The sequence below is a fragment of the Paramormyrops kingsleyae genome, chromosome 5 (genome assembly GCF_048594095.1).
Source record: "Paramormyrops kingsleyae isolate MSU_618 chromosome 5, PKINGS_0.4, whole genome shotgun sequence".
Classification (NCBI taxonomy): Eukaryota; Metazoa; Chordata; class Actinopteri; order Osteoglossiformes; family Mormyridae; genus Paramormyrops; species Paramormyrops kingsleyae.
The window spans coordinates 35,942,755-35,965,822 of NC_132801.1; the positions used below are offsets into that span (position 1 = coordinate 35,942,755).

A 23,068-nucleotide genomic window follows, 5' to 3' on the forward strand; every position below is an offset into this window, starting at 1 on the left:
TGACACAGGCTGGGGAGCAGGTCAGGCCGAGCAGCGCAGTCGCGGCTTACGTATCTGTCTCTCTTCTAGATAAAACTGCCGATCCCACCCATGCCTCCCTCTGATGCCCTCCTCAGAACAGACTCGCTGTCTGGCACCGACCCTGTTCTGTCAGATGGTTCTGTAGGTTCTGCTCCTTCTTTGGGTCTGAGCCCTGGACCCACCAGTGGGATGGACATGAACAGAACTCCAGATAAGATCAAACAGAAAGTCCAAGAGGTGAGGGACTGTGGGCTTGTCGAAGTGAAAGTGTTCTTGGCATTTGTCTTTTATTTTTATTTGTTTTCTATTCCTGCTTTTAGTGGCTGTTTCTGGCAGTTTTCCATCTTGCATCAGAGCTGATATTTCACTGCAAGACTATGTCTCTTCTTAAAGAATTTTGGACTTGATGCTGGCATCTTTCAGAATTGATTTTACTCTTTGGTATTAAAGCATTAATGCAGCTTGCTTTGCTAATTTGGTCCCAGTGTCTGGCTGCGAGTGCAATCGCTGAGTTCAAAGATAGGAGGGAAAATGACTGAAATCCAAGATCATCTTGAAGATTTGAACCTGAACCATTTTTGTCAGGGAGAAAAAAGACATACCTTTAGTGCCTATGAACATAAGGAGATTTAATAATTTCATAGCAATGACAAGGAAACTTGGCTTTCAGGTCTGATGTTTGTCTTGTAAACTGAGTTTCCTGCCTTATGGGAAGGTTGCATGTTACTGCCTGACCATATATACATGCTGCACTTGATCACTTTGATTTATTTCAGAAATAATGTTTAAGGAGCGTTTGCCATCAAATACTAAGAAAGCAAGTATAGAATTTCACTGACGTTATTTTTTACAAGATAATGTTTGTTCTTTTAAATTTTAAGAAAAACTTACATTAGAGTTTGAAATGATAACGTTTATAACATGAGAGGTCGCACTGACCGCTTAAGCCGTATAACTTCAAAGCCTTGCTGGGTTTTGTTATCAAATAATTGGTCTCTATGGTTCACTTTAGACGTTTAAATATGCCTATTGCCTCATATTTACTCTTTAACTGTTGAAATTTGCATGAAAATTGTTTTAAACCCAAGCTACCATATTTAGGAAGGGCCAGCTGATTGTTTTACATTTTGGGAAAGTGCATAATGTGAGTGACAGGGTGAGAAACAACCAGGAAATGGACAAAAAGCAAGGCCGTCAAGTTCGGCAGCTTGCAATTAATCAGACAGCCAGACAATCAACGTATCAATCATCAGGCTAAACAACAAGCAGTAGAATGCCCCGCCTTCTCAGAGCCAATCGTCACTAAGCAAATGCCCCACCTTCCTCGAGTCAATCATGTTCAAGTGACAGGAAGCCCTGCCCTCTTGTACTCAATCAGACAATCATGGCTGAATGAGGAACTGTAACTGCTTTTTACTCGGGAAATACTTTTGATTTAATTAACCTGCCATGTTAAACATGGTCTTATATTGTATTTATTTTAAGAAATATTTTTTAGTGTGCTTGAAATATTTTTATATTGCACATGGCATTACATTTAATATTTATTTGGGGCAGCATGTGGCTCAGTGGGCTAACCCTGTGTGCCTGTAATCAGAAGGTCACCAGTTCAAACCCAGCTCCTTGAGCAAGGCCCTGAACCCCCAGCTCCCTGGGTGCTGCTACAGGTGGCTGCCCTTCACGGTCAACTTACTCTGCAAAGAGCAAGTTGAGGGAGGCATAAAAAAAGAAGAAGGATCAATTATTAATATTTCATAAGAAATCTATACATATCAGGCCACACAGTTTAGTCTGAAAAGTCATGTGCTTCTATTATACTATTGAAAACATAGGAATTCACATGTTTATTGCCTTTCAGCTACAGGATAACTGACTTATCAATCAGCAACTATTGAACTGAGTGTTTGTCATCTTCTAGCTGCTTATTTTGGTCAGGGGGTATTTAAGTATTATCTTTAATGAACGAAAATGCCAGAAAATCTGTGTGGCTATATATAAATTATTATATAAAAAGAAATATCAAAATCAATTGGAAATAATTTCTTGTTAAGGATAAATGCTTTTAATGTTTTAGTATCTCAGTGATGGATCAGTATAGCCCTGAAACATAGTGTTAAATGATATTTGAGGTTTGTCTTATTAGGAAGTTGGGTATTCCGATGCAGAGAATGGGTGAACAGTATTTCTAATGCTGTAATGTTGTTTACATACTTCAGCTGTGTAATTATATAGCCAATTAAAGCTTGAAGAACCTGATTGGTCAGTAGTTGTGAATACCAGTTGTATTGCAGGTAATATAACACACCCACTTTGCCAAATCGAGACACCAGTGACACTTGTAAAATAGCTGGTCAGTATTTATCTCTGTAGTTTATGACATTGAGGTGCAAATGCTAGAGAGAATCTAACTCCAAGTATGTTATACAGAAGAAGAATTCCATTCCCAGCCAGTCATGCTGTTCCAGGACTGGTTTTGAACCTGAGCTCTTAAATGCTTTGTATAAACAATATCTAAACAGCTGTTATGACTTCCTCCTGTCTTTCCTTTAATCCCTTCTTTCTTCCTTCCCACTACTTCTGGCCATGTTTCCAGGTTGATGATAAAGAGCCAGAGGTTAAATCCGGATTCATGGCCTCCTTCCTCGACTTCCTTAAGTCCGGCAAGAGGCCGCCAGGGTCGGGAGTGCCTGCAGGGGCTGCTGGGACTCCCGACAACGGTGGCTCCTCCCCCAGCAGGACGGGCATCCGTCCCCTGTCTCCACCACCACCCCCGCCACCCCCTCCACCCCCTCCAGCTTTTGGGGAGACCGAGGGGGATGGGGGCTTGGCACTCAGCAACTGCCCCAGTCCATGCAAGAGGCTGGATGAGGAACTGAAGAGGAACCTGGAGACCCTCCCGTCCTTCTCCTCGGACGAGGAGGACTCTGTGAGCAAGAACCAGGATCTGCAGAAGAGCATCTCCTCGGCCATCTCGGCGCTCTACGACACTCTGCAGACGCCGCTCCCTGTGGCCCCGCCCACACCGGTGCCTCCCACCCCCCAGCCCCCATCTCTGAGCCCCCCACCAGCTCCGCACGTGCACCAGGTGTCTCCGGAGCCGGCCGAGCTCGAGAGGCAAGAGGAGCAGGAGGATGAGGAGAGCCTTGGAAGAGAAGAAGAGATGGAGGAGGAGACAGAACCTGAGCTGGAGGTGCTAGGTGCCCCCAAGGTGGCAGGTATGGAGCTGGAAGTCTGTAGGAATGCTGGAAGTGACCTGGTTCAACACAGCTGGTCTTACCTGGCCTTTTTCCACCTTTTCTTTAGATTCCCCCATAGAGCCCCCTCCAGTTCCTGCAACTGCCACTCCTCCACCCCCTTCCCCATCCCCCGCCCCCTCTTCCTCTCCTTCCCCTCCACCCCTGCCCCCACTTTCTCTCCCATCCCCCCTCCCACCGCAGGATGAGCCGCACCAACAGATATCTCCACCCTCCAGCCCACTTACTCCATCTCATCATTCCCCGTCCCCGCCACCTCCGACACTCCCCCCATCCTCGACTCCACCCCCATCCTCCCCTCTGCCTGTCCCCGAGTGTCCCCAGCCATCGCCCCCTTCCCCCCCTACCCCAGAAGATGCCCCTGCCACCCAAATAACACCCCTGCATTTGGCCAAGAAGCAGACAAATGCCGCCATTGCCGGGGAGAGCGAGGAGGAGGACAGCGAGAGTGGTGGAGAGGGCATATTCCGCGAGAGAGATGAGTTTGTGGTGCGGACTGAGGACATTGGCACTCTCAAGGTATTGTGTGTGTGTGTGTGTGTGTGTGTGTGTGTTTTATGGCGAGCCAGAGAACCGCGGTCCCACATATGCAGCTACAGCAGCTGCTGCTGATTTGCCCTCTCTGTGACGGATGGGCTCCTTCATGCTTGTTACTCTGCACAGAATCCATGGCCCTGAACTCCCTATCCTGCCTCTGTTCCGTGCTTGTATGCTTCAAGAGTGAGATGTGTACAGAGTCCTCTTGAAGCCCTTCCCCAGTAAGTCTCCTGTTTCTCCCCACTCAGCTGGCTCTGCAAACTGGTCGTGAGCCACCCCCAATCTGGAGGGTGCAGAAAGCGCTTCTGCAGAAGTTTACCCCTGAGATCAAGGATGGGCAGAGGCAGTTCTGTGCTACCAGCAATGTGAGTCTCCTACTCGTACACAGTGTCAAAGTATTGAATGTGGAAGAAATGAACAGTTTCTTCCCAGCCTCTCCGCATGCCTGAACAATAGCTTCAGATATTTCTCTGTAATTAGGTATCTGTTGTATTTCCAATGAGTACAAACCGAAAAGACACTGGGATGTTACATATAAATGGCTATGTGGGTTTTCACCTCTGCTTACTAAGAGTCTGTTTCGGTGCTCCCCATTTATCTCACACGCACTGCTGTCGGCAGAGCCTCCCAGTAGCTGCTAAGAATAGGGATGCGAAATTGTCTGTATTTTTTTGAACTGTTGGCATTTTGGAGTAGTTTTGGAATCTATTGAAGCATTGGGAATGTGTGCTCCTTTTTCATATTTTAAAAATCTAGATGTTTTATTATTATTTACAAATTTCAAATGATTTATTTCTATGCTTAGAGAATGCTATAAAAATTTCCTGCTGTGATCCGTTTCCGAAATAACCCCGGAGAGTCCCTCCCCCCCCCAGTTCCCACTCCTGCCCAATCTACTCTCATGGTGAGAGGCGTTGTGCTCTATACCATGGTGTGTTTGTCACACTGGCAGTGACATGCCACTGTGCATCATTGGTCATCGCCGGCCCTTAGTGTCCCAACCTGCTGGTCCATGGTAACCCGCCCTGGCGACCCTCAGCCTCAGTGCTGGTCCTTGGTAACCCGCCCTGGCGACCCTCAGCCTCAGTGCTGGTCCTTCGTAACCCGCCCTGGTGACCCTCAGCCTCAGTGCTGGTCCTTGGTAACCCACCCTGGCGACCCTCAGCCTCAGTGCTGGCCCTTCGTAACCCACCCTGGCGACCCTCAGCCTCAGTGCTGGCCCTTCGTAACCCACCCTGGCGACCCTCAGCCTCAGTGCTGGTCCTTGGTAACCCACCCTGGCGACCCTCAGCCTCAGTGCTGGTCCTTGGTAACCTGCTCTAGGCGACCCTCAGCCTCAGTGCTGGTCCTTGGTAACCTGCTCTAGGCGACCCTCAGCCTCAGTGCTGGTCCTTGGTAACCTGCTCTAGGCGACCCTCAGCCTCAGTGCTGGTCCTTGGTAATCTGCTCTGGCGACCCTCAGCCTCAGTGCTGGTCCTTGGTAATCTGCTCTGGCGACCCTCAGCCTCAGTGCTGGTCCTTGGTAACCCGCCCTAGCAACCCTCAGCCTCAGTGCTGGTCCTTGGTAAACCCTCCCCAGCAACGCTCAGCCTTGGTGCCTGACCGCCGTGTGTATGACCTGTCAAATGCCCCATTCCCACGACGGGACCCAAGCTACAGTAAATCACTCTGTGCCGTCAGGCTGACCATTCCTCTGCCCCCGTCATGCAGTACCTGGGATACTTTGGCGATGCCAAGACACGGTATCAGCGCCTCTATGTCAAGTTCCTGGAGAACATCAACAAGAAGGACTACGTAAGGGTTTGCTCGCGGAAGCCTTGGCACAGGCCTGCACTAGCGCTCAGGTACGTTAGCAAAGCCCTCTTAGCAATCACTCTGTCCCATTTTGTCCTATGCTGATGGGGTGTATCTACTGTCTCAGTCTGTTTCCGATCTCAAGGGCTGGTCAGTCGCTTGTGAATGTGACATTCCTTCTCTTTGAAGGCAGATGACTGTAATGCTGGTCCTGCGTTTGAGGTCCTCAGCCTTGGGGCAAGGGATATATACAGGGGCTCGGGTCCCAGCTGAAAGCTGATTGGCCCTGGGTGTGCTCCCTCATGGGTGTGCTGTGTCATTAACCACATCAAAACATCTCATTGGCTAATGATGAAATTGACCCCTCTTTTGCCCCCTACTATAAAAAATCTTTGAATCACTCCCATTGAGGGCAGAAGTCCAAACTATAGGGGGGTGTTCAACAAGTACTGGAGGGATTAGTGGAAATGGTGCTGGACAGCCTCTCTGGCTTTTCTCTCAATGCAGGCGTCAGTCTATCCCCAAGCCAGCCGTACATCCCCGCAGCCAGACCCCTCCCCGTGTGGAGAGGGAGGAGAAGGAGCGCGAGAGGCAGAGGGAGTGTGAGCAGCGAGCAAAAGAGCGGGAGAAAGAGCAGCGCAGCAAGGAGCAGCAGGAAAAGGAGCGAGAGAGAGACAAGGAGAAGGAGAAGACGAAGGAGAAGGAGAGAACCCCTCACCCAGCCCAGGAGAAGCTGGAGAAGAAGGCAGGAGGGGCAGAGCGAGGCAAAGGGAGGGAGGACAGGAGAGGAGGTGGGGGGAGTGAAAAGAAGCTAGAGCGCCCCCCCAAGGCAAGACCAGTGAAGGTGAAAGCAGAGCCCCCTCCAAAGAAGAGGAAGAAGTGGCTGAAAGAGGTCCCGTCCTCCTCCGATTCAGAGTCCTCGCCTGACCCCCCCAGCGAGGATGAAAGTGAGAATCTGTTTATCTCCCTTTCAGTGTCAACAAACTGGTGTCTCCTGAGCTTGCCTCTGGGCAGGTTATTGTTAGAAGTGTCTCCCTAAACCTCATACTGCTGGTTTTCTATATTCAGCATCTACAGTTGCATTACCTTGGAAGTCATCAGGTACACCGTTAAAATCTTCGCTACAAAAGTGTGCATCAGTCTTAGTTTGAAGGTACCTTGTGTCCATTGCTTCTCCCAGTGCCGGTTCGCGGAGGAGTAAACAGCCGGGCCATGCGAGAGATGTTCCGTAGCTACGTGGAGATGCTTGTCAGCACTGCACTAGACCCCGACATGATACAGGCTCTGGAGGACACTCACGGTAAGCACATAAGTGGCAGTTAAGTTGTGAATGGACTTGTCTGCTCACTCTGTCTCTGTCTCACTGTCTATGTCTGTCAATCAGATGAGCTATACTTGCCTCCAATGAGGAAGATCGATGGAATCCTCAATGAGCAGAAGAGGAAGCTGCTGAGAAGAGTGAACATGAGCTCTCAGCACCAAGTATGGCTGTCTCCTCACCTTACTCTCTATCCCTTTGCAATTATCTCTGGTCTCCTCACTGTACTTTCTGGTCTCCTCACTGTACTTTCTGGTCTCCTCACTGTACTCTCTGGTTTCCTCGCCATACTATCTGTCTGGTCTCCTCGCCATACTCTTTCTCTTCTCACCTTACTCTCTGTATTGTACTCTACTTCTCTGTCTCCATGCCTTAGTCTCTGTCTCCTCGCCATACTCTGTCTCCGCGCTGTACTCTTCTATCTCTGCAACATACTCTGTGTCCCTAAATAGAGACAACAGGTGATTATTAACTAACATAGCACTTTCATGATCCCCCTGGGGGAAATTTTCCATAGTCTGGCAGCAAAGTTTTCCAGATAGAGTATGATAACAATAAAGTAAGAACTGGAATGTATGCATGCTATAAAGAATCTAGGGAGTATATATAGAATTTGCAGGAAATACAAAGTTAAAAATAAAAAATCCATCTGTGGAGAAATAATTATGCAGGCAATGGAAGTCAGTATGAGTTCTAAATGGAGATAAGGTACAATATGTCAGCAGTGTATGTCACTCTGCAATATACACTGGCAGTAATAATGAAATATACTGGATAAGGTATACTGTAGGTAGAGCTAGTGGATTTGACATTAGGATAAAAACTTTTGAAATTCCTCACAATTGGCTGTTGAATATGAAAGCATATGTGTAGCAAAATTCAATTTGCAATGCAATATGCAAAATGTCAATATAATATGCAAAATGACAATGCAATATTCAAAATGGCAACGCAATATTCAAAATGGCAATGTAATTCTGTATTTAAATTTACATTTTCCATCACCACGCGTGCAAAATTTGGTGCAGAATGAAATTGAAAATTAAATTATATCATTTACATTTGCCATTTCCAACAGTAGTCTTAAGTTGTAAAGTGCATACTATTTTAATGCTTTATAAGTAGCAAAATTAAAATGAAAATGTATAACCCAAATTGATTTGATATGTGTAACGTGTCCAAGCAGAAACAGTAGCAAAATTATCATTTAAATGTTATTAGTCCTAAATGCATTTAGACTAACAGTTAGGACACTTACAATTGCATTTTCATCATGACGCCGTGGGATATTTGTAGCAAAATTCAATGCGGCTTTGAAAATGCATTCCGAGCTGACCACGCCCACCCTACGGCAATCATTGCGTCAAGGTGGGGATTGGCGGAAGCGTGTTACGTTTAGATAGTTTGAAACATGGCGGCTGGAGATCTGATAAGATCGTTGAATTCATTGGCAGATGAAGTGGAGCGTGAACAGAGAAATAATGTTTTTGAAGCATCATGGAATCACATAGGCTGACTTGAATAATCTGATAAAATTGAACTAGGGAATTCAGATCACTTGAGTAAATAAGAAACTTCACAGAGGCATGTTTCCCTGCTTGAAAAAAAAAAAAAAAAACAATAGATCCCTCCCCGAAACACAATAGAAAATAAGTAATGGATTTAATGGTTATAATGGGAATTGCATTGGTTTTAATGGTGTATACTGGTATGTGATGGATTTTATTGGTGTTAAATCCTATTGGAAAAATGCCTAAAACATATATACTACAAAAAGGAATTTTGTAATGGTTTTACTTGAAAAAGTTAATGGTTCATAATGGTATTATAATGGAAACCATTAGAATTTCTGTGATGATTTCTATTGGACTTCTATTGTTTTGTTTTGTTTTTGTTTTTTTTCTCAAGCAGGGAAACATGCCTCTGTGAAGTTTCTTATTTACTCAAGTGATCTGAATTCCCTAGTTCAATTTTATCAGATTATTCAAGTCAGCCTATGTGTTTCCATGATGCTTCAAAAACATTATTTCTCTGTTCACGCTCCACTTCATCTGGCAATGAATTCAACGATCTTATCAGATCTCCAGCCGCCATGTTTCAAACGATCTAAACGTAACACGCTTCCGCCAATCCCCGCCTTGACGCAGTGATTGCGGTAGGGTGGGCGTGGTCAGCTCGGAATGCATTTTCAAAGCCGCATTGAATTATGCTACAAATATCCCACGGCGTCATGATGAAAATGCAATCGTAAGTGTCCTAACTGTTAGTCTAAATGCATTTAGGACAAATAACATTTAAATGATAATTTTGCTACTGTTTCTGCTTGGACACGTTACACATATCAAATCAATTTGGGTTATACATTTTCATTTTAATTTTGCTACTTATAAAGCATTAAAATAGTATGCACTTTACAACTTAAGACTACTGTTGGAAATGGCAAATGTAAATGATATAATTTAATTTTCAATTTCATTCTGCACCAAATTTTGCACGCGTGGAGGTGATGGAAAATGTAAATTTAAATACAGAATTACATTGCCATTTTGAATATTGTGTTGCCATTTTGAATATTGCATTGTCATTTTGCATATTGTATTGCCATTTTGCATATTGCATTGCAAATTGAATTTTGCTACACATATGCTTCCATAGTTGAATGAGGCATTGAATAGGCAAACTGTAATATGGCAAGTGCCTATCAAACTGATTAAAATAGGTGTTTATAATACTAACTGCAGTTTAAAGCCCCTCTCCCAGTAAGTCCATGGGTGTATTTGTGGGATACCCTAATCAGGAAAGACTGTGCTGATGGTGATGTTTGTTCTCCCTTCACTCACACAGGAGGCGCTACACGCTTACCCACAGATGACAGCGGACGCCCTGGATTCGGGGGCAGTGAGGGTGCGACTAGGTGGGGAGGGGTACAATCGTAAGACCCTGAACAGGGTGAAAAGGAGCCTGCCGAAACAACAGGTGAGTACTGTGGCGGTAGCTCGGGGCTGCCATAAACTCCATAGCACATATGATAATGCATTATCAAGACATTACTGCAGTGTTATAAGAGAGAGTCTGCAAGGGTGCTTTTCCACTGCACCAGATACTGTACTTTTGGTACTAAAAATTCAGAACTTATCCTTTTTCATTGATTTCCAGTTGGATACCAGCACTAAAAGTACCAAACCAGCCGTAGTACTTTTCGGTACTTTGGGGCAGGACTTGCAAACATGTTTATTGTCAACTGTTTATTCAGATAACCTGATGCGCAAACACAAGATACATTGACTATCCTGAAAAAGCATAGTTATGATCTCAAAGTTAAAAAAAAAAAAAAGGTAGCATGGTATTGGAAAAAAATTTAAATATTGCGCTGTGATTTTATCGCAATAAATTTATTTTACAAAGCAAAAAACAGTTAAAAATAAAAAAAATCTTACAAGCCTGTAAAGTAATAGGTTACAGCAAGGATGAAAATGATTATGATTGACTCAGACAGCACATGCAAAGGCAGTGGCAGTAAACTTTATACTGATAATGTCCAGACAGTATGAAAAAGCCAGATCTCAACCCATCTGACCATCGCAGTTCTTGCGAAGCAAGAGTTGCGTGTGCATAACATGCAGTGCTGGGTATAATATCGCACATCACCAGCCCTATATACTATAGCCATTTTTCAAATTCAGTGCAAAAGCCCCAGCCTTGAGTTGTAATGTCATCCTATGCCAATACCAGTTTTTTTGCCAGTGGAAAACCAACACAAGAAGTACTATAATTTTCTTGAAGTACCAAAAGTACAGTACCTGGTGAAGTGGAAAAGGAGCCTGACAGTAGTAAAGTCAGAATCCTGGTGAACTGTTGTTTGTCACATTAGCCTAATCAGTAGTTTGCAAATATAAGGTGATTTCATGAGGATGGAGGGTGTTCACACATTCTCTCGTTCTTCCTCAGGACTTTAAGCTGTCAACGGAAACATGCCGGCTGTACAGTCTTTACCACTCCCTGCATCATTATAAATATCACACCTTTCTGCACTGCAAACGAGAGGTGGGCGCCCTAACCCTGCCACACGTCCTCCCTGTCCTGCGGCCTACCTCAGACACCACTGTGGCTCTGACGTCCCTCTGCTGAGCTGCCTAAAATACATACTCACCATAACCTTGAAAACTGCTAATGTTGATGAGTGCTTTTGGAAAATTTTCCTGTGTACATGTGTTGTGGTTATGTTCCTTTGAAATTTTTATGAAAGGATCATGTGGCAGACTGATTTATGTGGATGACCATAATACCTTGTTTTAGGTAAAGAAACAGTTTGAAAAAGGCAGTTGAATTGATTTAATTTGGTTGAATTAAAGTTTTAAAAGGAAGATACGCACATAAAGGCACCAAATAAACATAAATGAACCGAATACCTGTGAATAGAAAGAAGGCAGTGCCTGTTTGAACTTTTGAGAGAAACCAAGCCAGCAGATTCTCTCTGTCGCCATGGCGGCTAACTGTCGCCATGGTGCAGGTTATCACTAGATGTTTCATCTTTAAACGTCTCTTTGCCCTTGCAGACGGACAGTATTGAGCAGGCAGCAGAAGACCCCGGGCAGGAGGAGGTGGTACAGCAGTGCATGGCCAACCAGGGCTGGCTGGAGACCCTCTTCAACTCTTTCATCGAGCTGCTCACCCTCAGTGCCAAAGCCTGAGGGACTGGAGAGGGACAATGAGGCCGAGAGTAGATCAGCCACTAGGGTCTGGGATGGGCAACGGCAGCCCTCAGCAGACAGCTGAAGCGGGCCCTTCCCAGAGCCGCCCCCTCGGTCAGATCTGCCCTTTCTCACTCGTGCTTTTGTCGAGATGAGACCCCTTTCAGCTGTGGCTCCCCAAAGCAGCCAAGGCCGCAAGCGCTTTTGACAAACGTAATCACGGACACTCGACTTGCCCAGGCTTGGATGCCATTCGCTGGCCGAGTCCTGCAAGTATGTGAGCTTCTGAAGGAAACTACAAGGAGGAGAGGCTCACAGGCTGAGCTGATGGGCTAAGGAGGAGATGGAGGTCCGAGTTTCACCGGAATAAAGCAGACAAGAGACCGAGTACTACTTTTGATAGTGTTAGAAGACTCTGTGTTAATGGTTTTATTTATCATAATTTATTTCATACTTTTTTGTGCGAGATAACAGTATCTGACGTTAAAAGGTCACAAGAGGTGGGGAAAAAAACAGTACTTTTGCAGTGTGTAAGAAATGAAAAGTTGATCATAATGTAGGCTTAGATGAGAGGTTGACAGCAAAATGCGTTTTGCCATTCAGTGCTATAGGCTGTGTCAGAAAGCTGTGTTTTACTTATATAATAAATATTAATCATTGTTATTTTTATTATTTATACAAGAACATTTTTAAGTACCCAGACAAGCTGGGATAGTTTGTTATTGCTATTTTAAACAACATTCTGTTCAGGTATAAATGAGATTTATACCATACCTTATGCCCACTCTCTTGTCCAGTTTTTTCTCCATGCAGGAAGAAATGGAGACAAGAATGGCAAGAAAATGTGTTTTTTTTTGTCTGATTTTAAAAAAGAGGGTGAAATTGTATTTAAATGAAAAGGTGTTATGTTCATTCTTAAAATGAAGGGAAAAGTGAAATATGTAATGTGTTTGGTTTTCTAAATGAAAGTGGGAAAGGCTATACAGATGTAATAATTAAAACGAAAATGTGTTAACAGTTTTGTTTTTATCTGTTGTTCGTTGTTTATAATTATTTTTGGAGCTGTCTGTTTTATTTTCTGTTAAAGTTCTTAGTGTAAATATTGTACAGTTCTTGATTCAAATTTCCCTGTTCTTCTGTACATTAACTACCTGTATTTGACAAAACAAAATAAAAACATTAAAAGAACGAAAACGATGGGGGGATGGGTGATCGTTTGGTGCGCCTGTATGGCTTCTTTCAATTAAAATGAAGTTGTCCATATCTTCCTTGGTTATACTGTCCTTCTTTGCCGTTTTGTACTGCCTGTTTTTCCCGCAGGAGATGGTTGTGAGCACCTTGTGCTACCTGAGGGGGCGCTGTGGCGCAGATTGCGTGGGTTTGCCAATTTTTTTTCAGAAAACGAAACTGAAGATAGATCGGCTTTTGGCAGGAGAGTGCAGTTGGTGTTGGGGGTGTGGTGGTGTGTCCCCGGACTGCATACAGGAAAATTGGCTTGTTAAAGTCGCCTTTTCAGTGGTTGATCAGATATTTTTTGTGCCGCTTACTGTTGGAGATAGGGTGGCTGTCCGGCATACTGTGTAAGTACGGTAGCTATGTCGCCGCCGGTCATGTCATTTGCCGTTTACATTCGAAGTTTTTTTTTTTTTTTTTACTAAATACCTCAACACAAAATTACGATAAGTTAGGTGGATTTCAGCTTCTTTTGCATTAGCTATTATTCACACGAACTGATGTTACATTGGTAGCCGAAATATGTCGAAGTTGCTGTGATGAACCCGCAGTTTGTTTCCCGGTGTCAGGGAAATGTACAACCGAACAACTGTAATATATTGTTGTTAATATTTGATCGAGGTACATAACCGAAAATCTTTTTTAATTGTACTCTCCCGCGTTTAATTCGAACCTGATAAGCATTTGTGAGACCTTCTAACAATAGTTATGTAATATTCGTGGCAGCAGTCAGATTCATTTATTTATTTATTTATTGATTGATTGATTGCGCTAGCGATTTTATTATAGACTTCAGTTTGAATTGGAAGACAGTTGCTATGTATTTATAACTGCTCATTCTCGAACTTAAAATGATCAGTCCACAGGAATGGCAACTTCACGGCCTCTGCTGATTCCCTGGCTGGTTGAACAGATAGACAGTGGACGGTACCCTGGATTGCGCTGGGTCAATCAGGAGAAAACGGAGTTCTCTGTTCCCTGGAAACACGCTTTAAGACAGGACTCCTCTGGAGATGATGTTATGATTTTTAAGGTGAATTTGCTGCAATTGTTTTATACATAGAAGGCCAGAGAAATAATCTACTTTATTTAAACACTGAGAGCGTGCTCAAACTGAATTCAGGCTTCTGCATGATGGCCTCTAAGCAGAGGTATACTGTTAGGGCTGGTTTAGGGGGATGTTACCCTCCTGATAAATATACACTAATTAGACTAAATAATGTTCTCATTCATTTTCATTAAAACCAGATGTCCCTAGTAAAGGCATAGCCCCCTTTTCATCAATCTCTAGTGACCTGTCCTGCCTCTCACCCTGTCGCTGTATCCACACTCAAGGCTTGGGCGGAGATCACAGACGTGGAAGGGCAGAGGCTGCATGATCCTTCCGTATGGAAAAGGAACTTCCGCAGTGCCCTCCGAGCCAAAGGCTTCCAAATGATCATGGACAACAAGAATGATGAGGTTAACCCCCACAAAGTGTTCAGGTTTCCGGAAGGCCAGCGAGAGGCAAGTGCAGGACGAGTGGGAAAGCGGGTGAGACGGGAAACAAAGAGAGATGCTGAAAGCCGTGCGGCTGGGAACGCAGGTACAGTATACAGTGGGCAGACGTCCGGCTGAGGCCTACAGAGGCAGAAAATATGCTTGAATTTAATGAAAGACTCAGTCATTGTGCACAGGATCAATGACACATTCTCTTTTTCTACATTATTTTTAGGATCCCAGAAACTTTGTGTGTACCCTGCTGTAAGTCCTCAGGTAATACACTGATCTATAGTTGTGCATCACGTCAACCCTGGTTAGTTCATTTTATAGGCTTTGACATGGTTTAGTCCACTTCCTAAGCTTTGGCACAGCCTAGTCCACATCCTAGGCTTTGACATGGTTTAGTCCACTCTATAGGCTTTGACATGGTTTAGTCCACTATGTAATCTTAGACAGGATTATTATTATTAGGATTTGAATTTAGTGATTAATTGTCATTGTTGACACACCACAATGAAATGTGTTCCCTGCATTTAACCCATATGTGACAATGTAACATAGCAGGGGGCAGCTAATTCAGCACCCGGGGAGCAGTGCTTGGGGGCAGTACCTTAGGGTACCTCAGTGGTACTTTGCTGGTCAGGGATTCAAACCTGCATTCTTTCAATTACATGTGCACTTCTCTAACCATTAAGCCACCACTGCCCACAAGACATGGGTTAGTCCACTTCCTAGGCTTTGACATGGCTTATGTTCGTTTTATAGACTTTGACATGGTTTAGTCCACTTCCTAAGCTTTGACATGGCTTATGTCCGTTTTATAGACTTTGACATGGTTTAGTCCACTTCCTAGGCTTTGACATGGCTTATGTCTGTTTTATAGACTTTAACATGGTTTAGTCCACTTCCTAGGCTTTGACATGGCTTTTTCTTCTTTTTTTCACAGTTCCATGCATGTGAAGAACTGAACCTTGCAGAAGAGACAGCTATCCCAAGTAAATTTGCTAATGTATTTCCGTTGCCTTCAAACTTCTCTGACTGCAGTTATTTGAAATTATTATTCTTACTTCTCTTCCCTTTTCTTTCTCCTCCAGACACACTTTTTACATGTTTCCACAGATCTTCAAGATTTTGATCAATATTACAGCTCCAGAACTGGCAACCTTGATGCATGTCTGAAAGAATTGAATATCTCTGGGACCCAACAAGGTATACTTGGAATAAAGTAAGACTCTTATTTAGAATGTTGTTAATTGCTGTCTTTCAATATAATTATCCACAGCAGGTTAGCAATCTTTGGTGGGTTTTGATGAAATTTGGACTGTGAATTACACATACCTTCCAGAATTCAAATATATTTGTATGTACACTACCAGTCAAACATTTTTGCACATATTGAGATTTTCTACATTTGCATGTTAACTTAACATTTACTAAAAATACTCTGTTTTCTTTGCTAACACACACATTTACAGTATGTTCACTATTTGAGTACCTTTATTGGCAAGAAAATGTCATATCTTTGATTCATCAAAGTAACCTCCTCTAGTAGTTATAACAGAAAAGAAAATTTGAGGCATTCATACTACAAGCGACATTACAAACTCCTCTGTTTCATGGGATGAAATAGATAGCTAGTACATTTAAAGTCTAAGGACAGCCTAGAATTTGTCTCTCCTATCACCACACAACCAGATAATAGGATGGCAGACATGCACTGTTACAACTCTTTCTGTGTTGTAAAGGGAACTTGTTAAATTTACTAACAGTGGGTTGTTTTTTTTTGTTTGAAAACAGGCAAATAATTCTTTTTAAATAAGTGAAACATTTTTGTTATACTTTTATATATAAAAATTGACTTGTTACTCCAAGTCCTTCACTGTTTTATTTAAATAACCAACAGAAGTAAAAAAAAAATTAGTTTGCGTGATGAATTTCAAAGACAATACTTATGGTGCTTTTCCACTGCCATCAAGAACTGAGCCATACCTGAGCTGTACCGGGAACTTGCAGTTTTCCATTGTAAAGTACTCACTGGCGTAAATATGCATTATGAGTCCATTCCATTCAGCTGTTCTTTTCCCTTGCCCGGACGCAGGTCACCGGGGCCCCCCCCTGGAGCCAGGCCTGGGGGTGGGGCTCGATGGTGAGCGCCTGGTGGCCAGGCCTAAACCCATGGGGCCTGGTCGGGCACAGCCCGAACAAGGCACGTGGGTCCCCCCTCCAATGGGCTCACCACCCATAGGAGGGGCCATAGGGGTTCGGTGCGTTGTGAACTGGGCAGTGGCCAAAGGCGGGGACCTTGGTGGTCCGATCCTCGGCTGCAGAAGCTAGCTCTTGGGACATGGAATGTCACATCTCTGGGCTGGTGGGATGCCGTCAAGCTGAAGAAGGAGTCCTATCGGGCCTTTTTAGCCTGTGGGACTCCAGAGGCAGCTGACAGGTAGCGACAGGCCAAGCGGGATGCAGCTTCGGCGGTCGCTGAGGCAAAGACTCGGGTTTTGGAGGAGTTTGGTGAGGCCATGTAAAACGACTTCCGGACGGCTTCGAGGCGATTCTGGTCCACCATCTGGCGGCTCCGGGTGGGAAAGCGGTGCAACATCAACACTGTTTATGGTGGGGATGGGGTGCTGCTGACCTCAATCCGGGACGTTTTGGGTCGGTGGAAGGAGTACTTCGAAGACCTCCTCAATCCCACCGACACGCCTTCCAATGTGGAAGCAGAGTATGGGGACTTGGGTGTGGACTCCCCTATCTCGGGGGCGGAGGTTACTGAGGTGGTTAAAAAGCTCCTCAGTGGCCGAGCCCTGGGGGTGGATGAGATCCGCCCGGAGTTCCTTAAGGCTCTGGATGATGTGGGGCTGTCCTGGTTGACACGCATCTGCAGCATCGCGTGGACATCGGGGGACAGTGCCTCTGGACTGGCAGACCGGGGTGGTGGTCCCCCTCTTTAAGAAGGGGGACCAGAGGGTGTGCTCCAACTGTCACAATCCTCAGCCTCCCTGGTAAGGTCTATTCAGGGGTTCTGGAGAGGAGGGTGAGCCGAATTGTCGAACCTCGGATTCAGGAGGAGCAGTGTGGTTTTCGCCCAGGCCGTGGAATAGTGGACCAGCTCTATACTCTCCGCAGGGTTCTGGAGGGTTCATGGGAGTTTGCCAAACCAGTCTACATGTGTTTTGTGGACTTGGAGAAGGCATTCGACCGTGTCCCTCGGGGAGTCCTGTGGGGGGTGCTCCCGGAGTATGGGGTGCCGGGCTTCCTTTTAAGGGCTGTTCAGTCCCTGTATGACCGGTGCCAGAGTCTGGTCCGCATGGGCGGCAATAAGTCGGTCTTGTTTCCGGTGAGGGTTGGACTCCGTCAGGGCTGCCCTTTGTCTGTTCATAGTTTTTATGGACAGAATTTCTAGGCGCAGCCAGGGCGTTGAGGGTGTCCGGTTTGGTGACCTCAGGATTAGGTCTCTGCTTTTTGCAGAGTGGCTGGGCTCTCCCTTAGAGATAGGGTAAGGAGCTCGGTCATTCGGGAGGGACTCAGAGTAGAGCCGCTGCTCCTCCGCATTGAGAGGAGTCAGATGAGGTGGCTCAGGCATCTGATTAGGATGCCTCCTGGACGCCTCCCTGGTGAGGTGTTCTGGGCATGTCCCACTGGGAGGAGGCCCCGGGGAAGACCCAGGACACGCTGGAGGGACTATGTCTCGGCTGGCCTGGGAACGCCTCGGGATTCCCCCAGAGGAGCTGGATGAAGTGGCCGGGGAGAGGGAAGTCTGGGTTTCCCTGCTGAGACTGCTGCCCCCGCGACCCGACCTCGGATAAGTGGGAGATAATGGATGGATGGATGGATAAAAGTTGTACCATGAAAAAGTACTTAGTTATTTACAAAAATAGTAAAAAAAAAAAAAAAAAATTACAGCTCATAAAAAACACACTTGTCTTTTTTGCTACCTGTGATGTAGAAAAGGCACTTAAAGGGAGATTTTAAAAAGCAAAAAATATTTTGGAGATCTGGAAGGTATGAATAATTCACATGCCAAATTTCATTCAAAAAATGGTGATGCAAAAACCTTTTTTGGAAATTTATTGAATTAAAATGGAATGACCTAGATATCCTGGAGTACAACTATTGTTTTGCTGTTTTGTTTGGAAGTAAATAAAAATTACATGAGTATATATAAGTATTATATGAGTATTTGGCCACTGTATGACCAAAAGTATGTGAACACCACCTTGTCCAACATCTTATCTTATGAAACCAAGGGTTTTATTATGAAATTGATCAGCCCATTGCTGCCAGAATAACCTCTGCTCTTCTGGGAAGGCTTTCCTTTAGTTCCCTATTATTCAAATCATGGTCCTCGAGGTCCGAGCACTGCTGGTTTTCCAGCCTTCCTTTACCTGTGAGCCAGGTATGAAGCCTCTGACAAATCAGAATCAGAAATTGTTAAATTAACTACAACTGAAAACAAGGCCTGGATTTGAAATCGAGGTCCAGATTTGAAGAGCCCTTCTTTAGACGTTAAAACATTTTTGGAGATCTGCTCCCATTCAGGTTGGGTATTGCTGCTGGGTTATCAGTGGGGTATTCCACAAATGAGGATTTCCCACTTAGCTGGCCACTTAAGCCAAACTTGAAAACTGTCCAGTAGGAGGAGAGGTAAGTGACATTCCTATTGGACCATCTTTACATTTGGCTTAAGTTATCTGGCTAACGAAAAAATCCTGCTTTGTGAAATACCCCCCAGGTCTCATTCTGTGAGTTTATGTGACCATACGCTTCGCAACTGAAGTTTTGCTCCTAGACATTTAGACTTTAGCAATCATTTCACTTGTGGTTGACTAGGGTAGCTCTAACAAGGCAGAAATGCAGTGAATTGGAAACATGGCATCCTCTGATTGTGCCAAGTGGAAAGTCACTAACCTTCTCTTTACAACCATCCATTATGTTGCCAGTGTTTATGGTAGTAGATTGTGTGACTGTGTGCTTAATTATACACCTCTGAAGCTTAATTTTACAATTCCTCTAATTAAAAGGGGTGTCCACATGCCTTTGGCTATGTCATACGAAAATGTTTGTGAACCCGTTTAAATTATCTGGATTCCTACAATCTCTGTTAAAATGTGATAGGCAGTATAGTTGCACTCACCTTCCGGTTACGTTCCAGTCCCCAGTTGTGTCTGTGTCAGATTTGTATGTTTTCCAGTTCGTCTGGGATTTTTCCTGGTACTTGTTTTCTTAGCCAAGGACAGTTTTACATACATGGAATGTGGCATTTGGCCAGGCAGTTGACAGTGGCAACAACACTGTATTTTTATGTCGTCTACAGCATCTTATTTCAACTTTATTTTATTTCTGTCCTTAAATTTTCTCAGAAGTGGTACATCCCACTGTGCAACTAGGCCAAGAGGGATTTACCACTGAGGGAGCTGTAGGGGTGGATTCCGAACAACAGAGACTGATGGAGTTCAAGAATGCGATGAGCAGGACTAAGGTGGAAGACACTCTGTGTAAGAGCAAGCGGACACCAGACAGAAGAAGGGTCAGCTTAGAAAAGGAGGGCAGCATATAATGATTAGAAGAAGAATGGGGTGAATTTGTTAAAGGAAATCAGGAAATACTGACACAAGTGGCAGATTGCATGGGAGCCGGTGATGCTGGTTAAGGACACAGGTATTAATCTTCTTCTAAGAAGCTTTACAACTTTTGTTCACCTGCTGTATACCATTTCTCTTTCTCCTTAGGTACCTATTTTAATGTGTTTGTGTACTACAGAGGAGTGAAGGTTCTAGAAAAGCTGGTGGAAAATAACGCTGGATTCAGGGTGGTGTTCAGGTAATGGAGAGCATGGGATAAACAGAGAAATGTGATCGGTATTTGAGCAGACATGGCCTAATATTTCAGTGTATTTTCAATATTTTTCAAGCTTATTTGGTTTAATTATTCTGCAGTCAGATGATGGACATTGTGTTTGCATTGGCATCCGTATAAAATTGTTATTCCTAAACAAATTAAGCTTATGGTCTGCATTATATAACACAAAAAGCTTTATTATTTGGATGTGATGGGCACAGTGGCTCAATGGGTAGTGTAATTGTTGTCTATCACTTCTGCTCTTCGTGTGAAGTTTCTCAATTGACACAGTGTGGTCCTCTGTGTCAATTGAGTTTCTCTAGTTTCGTTATGCATTTGAAAGTTAGGCAGTTAGACTACTTGGTGTCTCTAAATCGCCCGTAGTGTGTGAATGTGCCCTACGATAGGCTAGCATACCATGCAGAAGGTACTCCTGCGTTGTGCATTTTGTTGCTTGGGACCAGCTCCAGGTGCATCCCTCAGTGACCAGGATAAGCGGTTCGAAATTGATGATACTGTGAGAGCAGTTTCCCTTCCTTCTTTGAAAACCAAACATCTTTTAGAACAATGAAACAATGATTCATCAGTAGAAGTTCCTAAATTTCTGTTTGCATTGCTGGAATCTACCTGATACCTTTTCTGTCTTGCTGGCATTTCTATCTATTTTCGTTTTAGTCCTGAACAGATGCACTGTGACCAGCAACTAGAAACGGTCATCCTGCCAAGTCCAGATCAGATCCCCATTCGCGACCAGATGCAAGCCCAGCTGACTAGGCGCATCTTGGAGAAGCTGGGGGCAGGGCTGGAGGTCATCACACAGGGTGCTGCTGTTTACGCGCTACGGCGCGGGGACAGTCATGTCTACTGGAGCCTGTGTAAGCACGATAGGAGCGGTGTGCCCCAAGAGGTCAGCAAACAAGGCAACCAGCTGCACACGCTGAAGGAATTCATCACAGGTGAGTGAGACATATGTTTCCACTGTCTGCACCAAATTGGTGATGAATGTTTGCCTTTTTCTGTTCACATTAGCGCTCATTGTTAAAGGCCATAAAAGTATTCGGGGAGTTCCAAGACGATTGGAAGAGAGCACTGACTGAAAAGGCAATACAAGAAGTGAAACCAGCCATGAGTGGAATGCAGAATTTACCTTACGGGCCCTTATCTACTGTAAGTTTCTGAGAGCAGTAACCATCAAACTTCCCTCTCTGCTCAGGCCTGCTGGAATTCATGAAGAGTAAAGGTCCATCACCCTCATGCTCTCTCTTCTTCTGCCTGGGGGAGAAGTGGCCAGATCCCTCACAGAGACCTTGGGAGAAGAAGCTCATCACAGTAGAGGTGAGATGGCCATGGACAAGAAAACAGTGACTCTCTCAGTAACTATATTGTAAAACAAGTCCCTCTCTGGTAGAGTTTAGATTCTCTGCCCGAGCCCGAGCCCAGACCCGACCCGTGGGCCGGGTCGGGCCGATATTTCCTGCCACTATCTTCGGGCCGGGCCGGGCCGGGCTGGGCGGGGCCATGATCAAGTATTTGTGTGTGGTTTTTTTTTTTTTTAAATCATTACTTAATTAGCCTAATTGGGTGGAGAGCTATGCCATAATTATAAATGTAGCTCCCTCCCGTAAGACACGAGCACAAGAGTCCTTTGCATTTAACTGAGCCGACGGTTTATTCGAAAGACAGTGGCTTCGTTATTATCACCATCATGGCAGACGTGAGAACTAAATACAGATACGGAAACACAAAATCAAGCACATTTACTTACAATATTAGCTAACAAACATTGAAATTCAAATGAAATATAAACATAAATAACAATAAAGACAGCTTAGAGAATTCATATACAGTTAACACGAACCTCAGTTAGCATTTACATTTACATGGCTAAATACAACAAACTTAACTAAAACTTAATTAACACATACCTCGTTGGCTGCTTACGGAAGGATTTAACCTTTTTCTTAACCCTTTACTTAAAGTTCGATGCCGAGCACACAAACTGGTTCCAGCAGCAAGCGAACTGGATAAGTGAAAACGTGCTTTTCTTCTAAACGTGTCTCAAAAATCCATTCTGAATAAACAAACAATGCAGTTTACATGCTTCGTCCTTGTTGCATTTTTCATTAAGATAAATCTAAACTAATTTCTGTAGTTCAAACAACTTAGAATTGTAGTTGAGAACGTCTGTTACAACGGCTCACGTATTAAAAAATAGTCGGGTTTAAATCGGGCTCGGGCTCATAATTACAGTTAATGTGTCGGACCGGGTCGGGCTCGGACACAAGGTGCACGGGCTCGGGTAGGGTCGGGTTTAATTTTTTGGGCCCGATCTAAGCTCTACTCTCTGGCTTATCTTTTGAATGGTCAGGGGCCATGTGCTGGTGGGAGGTTCCTGTGAAAATCCAGTTCTGTCTTTTTTTCAGGTCAGCCTAACCTCTCTGGAGTTGCTGAAGACAATTGCAGTGGATGGTGGTGCCTCCTCTCTGCAGTCGGCGGACCTGCAGCTTTCTGGCTCTCTCAACTTAATGAGCTCTTTGGAGGAAATGATGGATCTTTTTTAAAAATCTGTCAGTGGAGACTGTTAATATATGTAACATTTTTATGAGAGGAAAACTCCGTAAGGTACTGCTCCAGACATCTGAGTTGAAACAGAGCAGTGGTACCTCTGGTTTGAGTGAGGCTTACAGAGTCACAATTATGATGTTTCTCAGTCTCATTTTTTTGCCGATATGACGGTAGTTATGGATTGCCATTTGAGGAATGTCTCCAAAAGGGACCATCACAAATATGTATTCATATGACTGCAAACCAAATTGTAACATAGTGGCAAAACTAATGAATCTGAACAACCTCATTAAAACACAAAGACTGATAGTTGTGATTATTTATTTATTTAT

The 23,068-nt window shown here is 44.3% G+C and overlaps 2 protein-coding genes across 6 annotated transcripts in view; both read left to right on the top strand.

Annotated features, from left to right (window-relative positions):
- The window catches only part of LOC111851274 (proline-rich protein 12-like), a 48,180-nt gene extending 35,302 nt beyond the window's left edge, over positions 1-12,878 (top strand). For both annotated transcript variants that reach the window (XM_023826023.2, XM_072712682.1), the window contains 11 exons: positions 70-258; positions 2,615-3,236; positions 3,325-3,794; positions 4,061-4,177; positions 5,523-5,656; positions 6,114-6,553; positions 6,787-6,906; positions 6,991-7,088; positions 9,769-9,900; positions 10,873-10,968; positions 11,481-12,878. In XM_023826023.2, coding sequence (XP_023681791.1) covers positions 70-258; positions 2,615-3,236; positions 3,325-3,794; positions 4,061-4,177; positions 5,523-5,656; positions 6,114-6,553; positions 6,787-6,906; positions 6,991-7,088; positions 9,769-9,900; positions 10,873-10,968; positions 11,481-11,615 — 2,553 coding nt within the window. In that variant the 3' untranslated portion in view covers positions 11,616-12,878. The remainder of the gene's footprint in view (positions 1-69; positions 259-2,614; positions 3,237-3,324; positions 3,795-4,060; positions 4,178-5,522; positions 5,657-6,113; positions 6,554-6,786; positions 6,907-6,990; positions 7,089-9,768; positions 9,901-10,872; positions 10,969-11,480) is intronic.
- Positions 12,879-13,004: 126 nt separating this feature from the next.
- irf3 (interferon regulatory factor 3) lies at positions 13,005-23,045 on the top strand. 4 transcript variants are annotated; one of them, XM_023826026.2, is made up of 11 exons: positions 13,005-13,195; positions 13,708-13,881; positions 14,184-14,433; positions 14,563-14,603; positions 15,277-15,325; positions 15,450-15,539; positions 19,694-19,828; positions 20,063-20,153; positions 20,847-21,127; positions 21,385-21,506; positions 22,595-23,045. In XM_023826026.2, exons 2-11 carry the CDS (start codon positions 13,717-13,719, stop codon positions 22,730-22,732), a joined length of 1,362 nt encoding a protein of 453 aa, XP_023681794.2. In that variant the 5' UTR covers positions 13,005-13,195; positions 13,708-13,716; the 3' UTR covers positions 22,733-23,045. The 4 variants fall into 4 exon arrangements, with proteins under 4 accessions (XP_023681794.2, XP_023681796.2, XP_023681797.2 ...); XM_023826028.2 differs by having other exon boundaries at positions 19,697-19,828; XM_023826029.2 differs by having other exon boundaries at positions 14,563-14,591.
- The last annotated feature ends 23 nt before the right edge of the window (positions 23,046-23,068 follow it).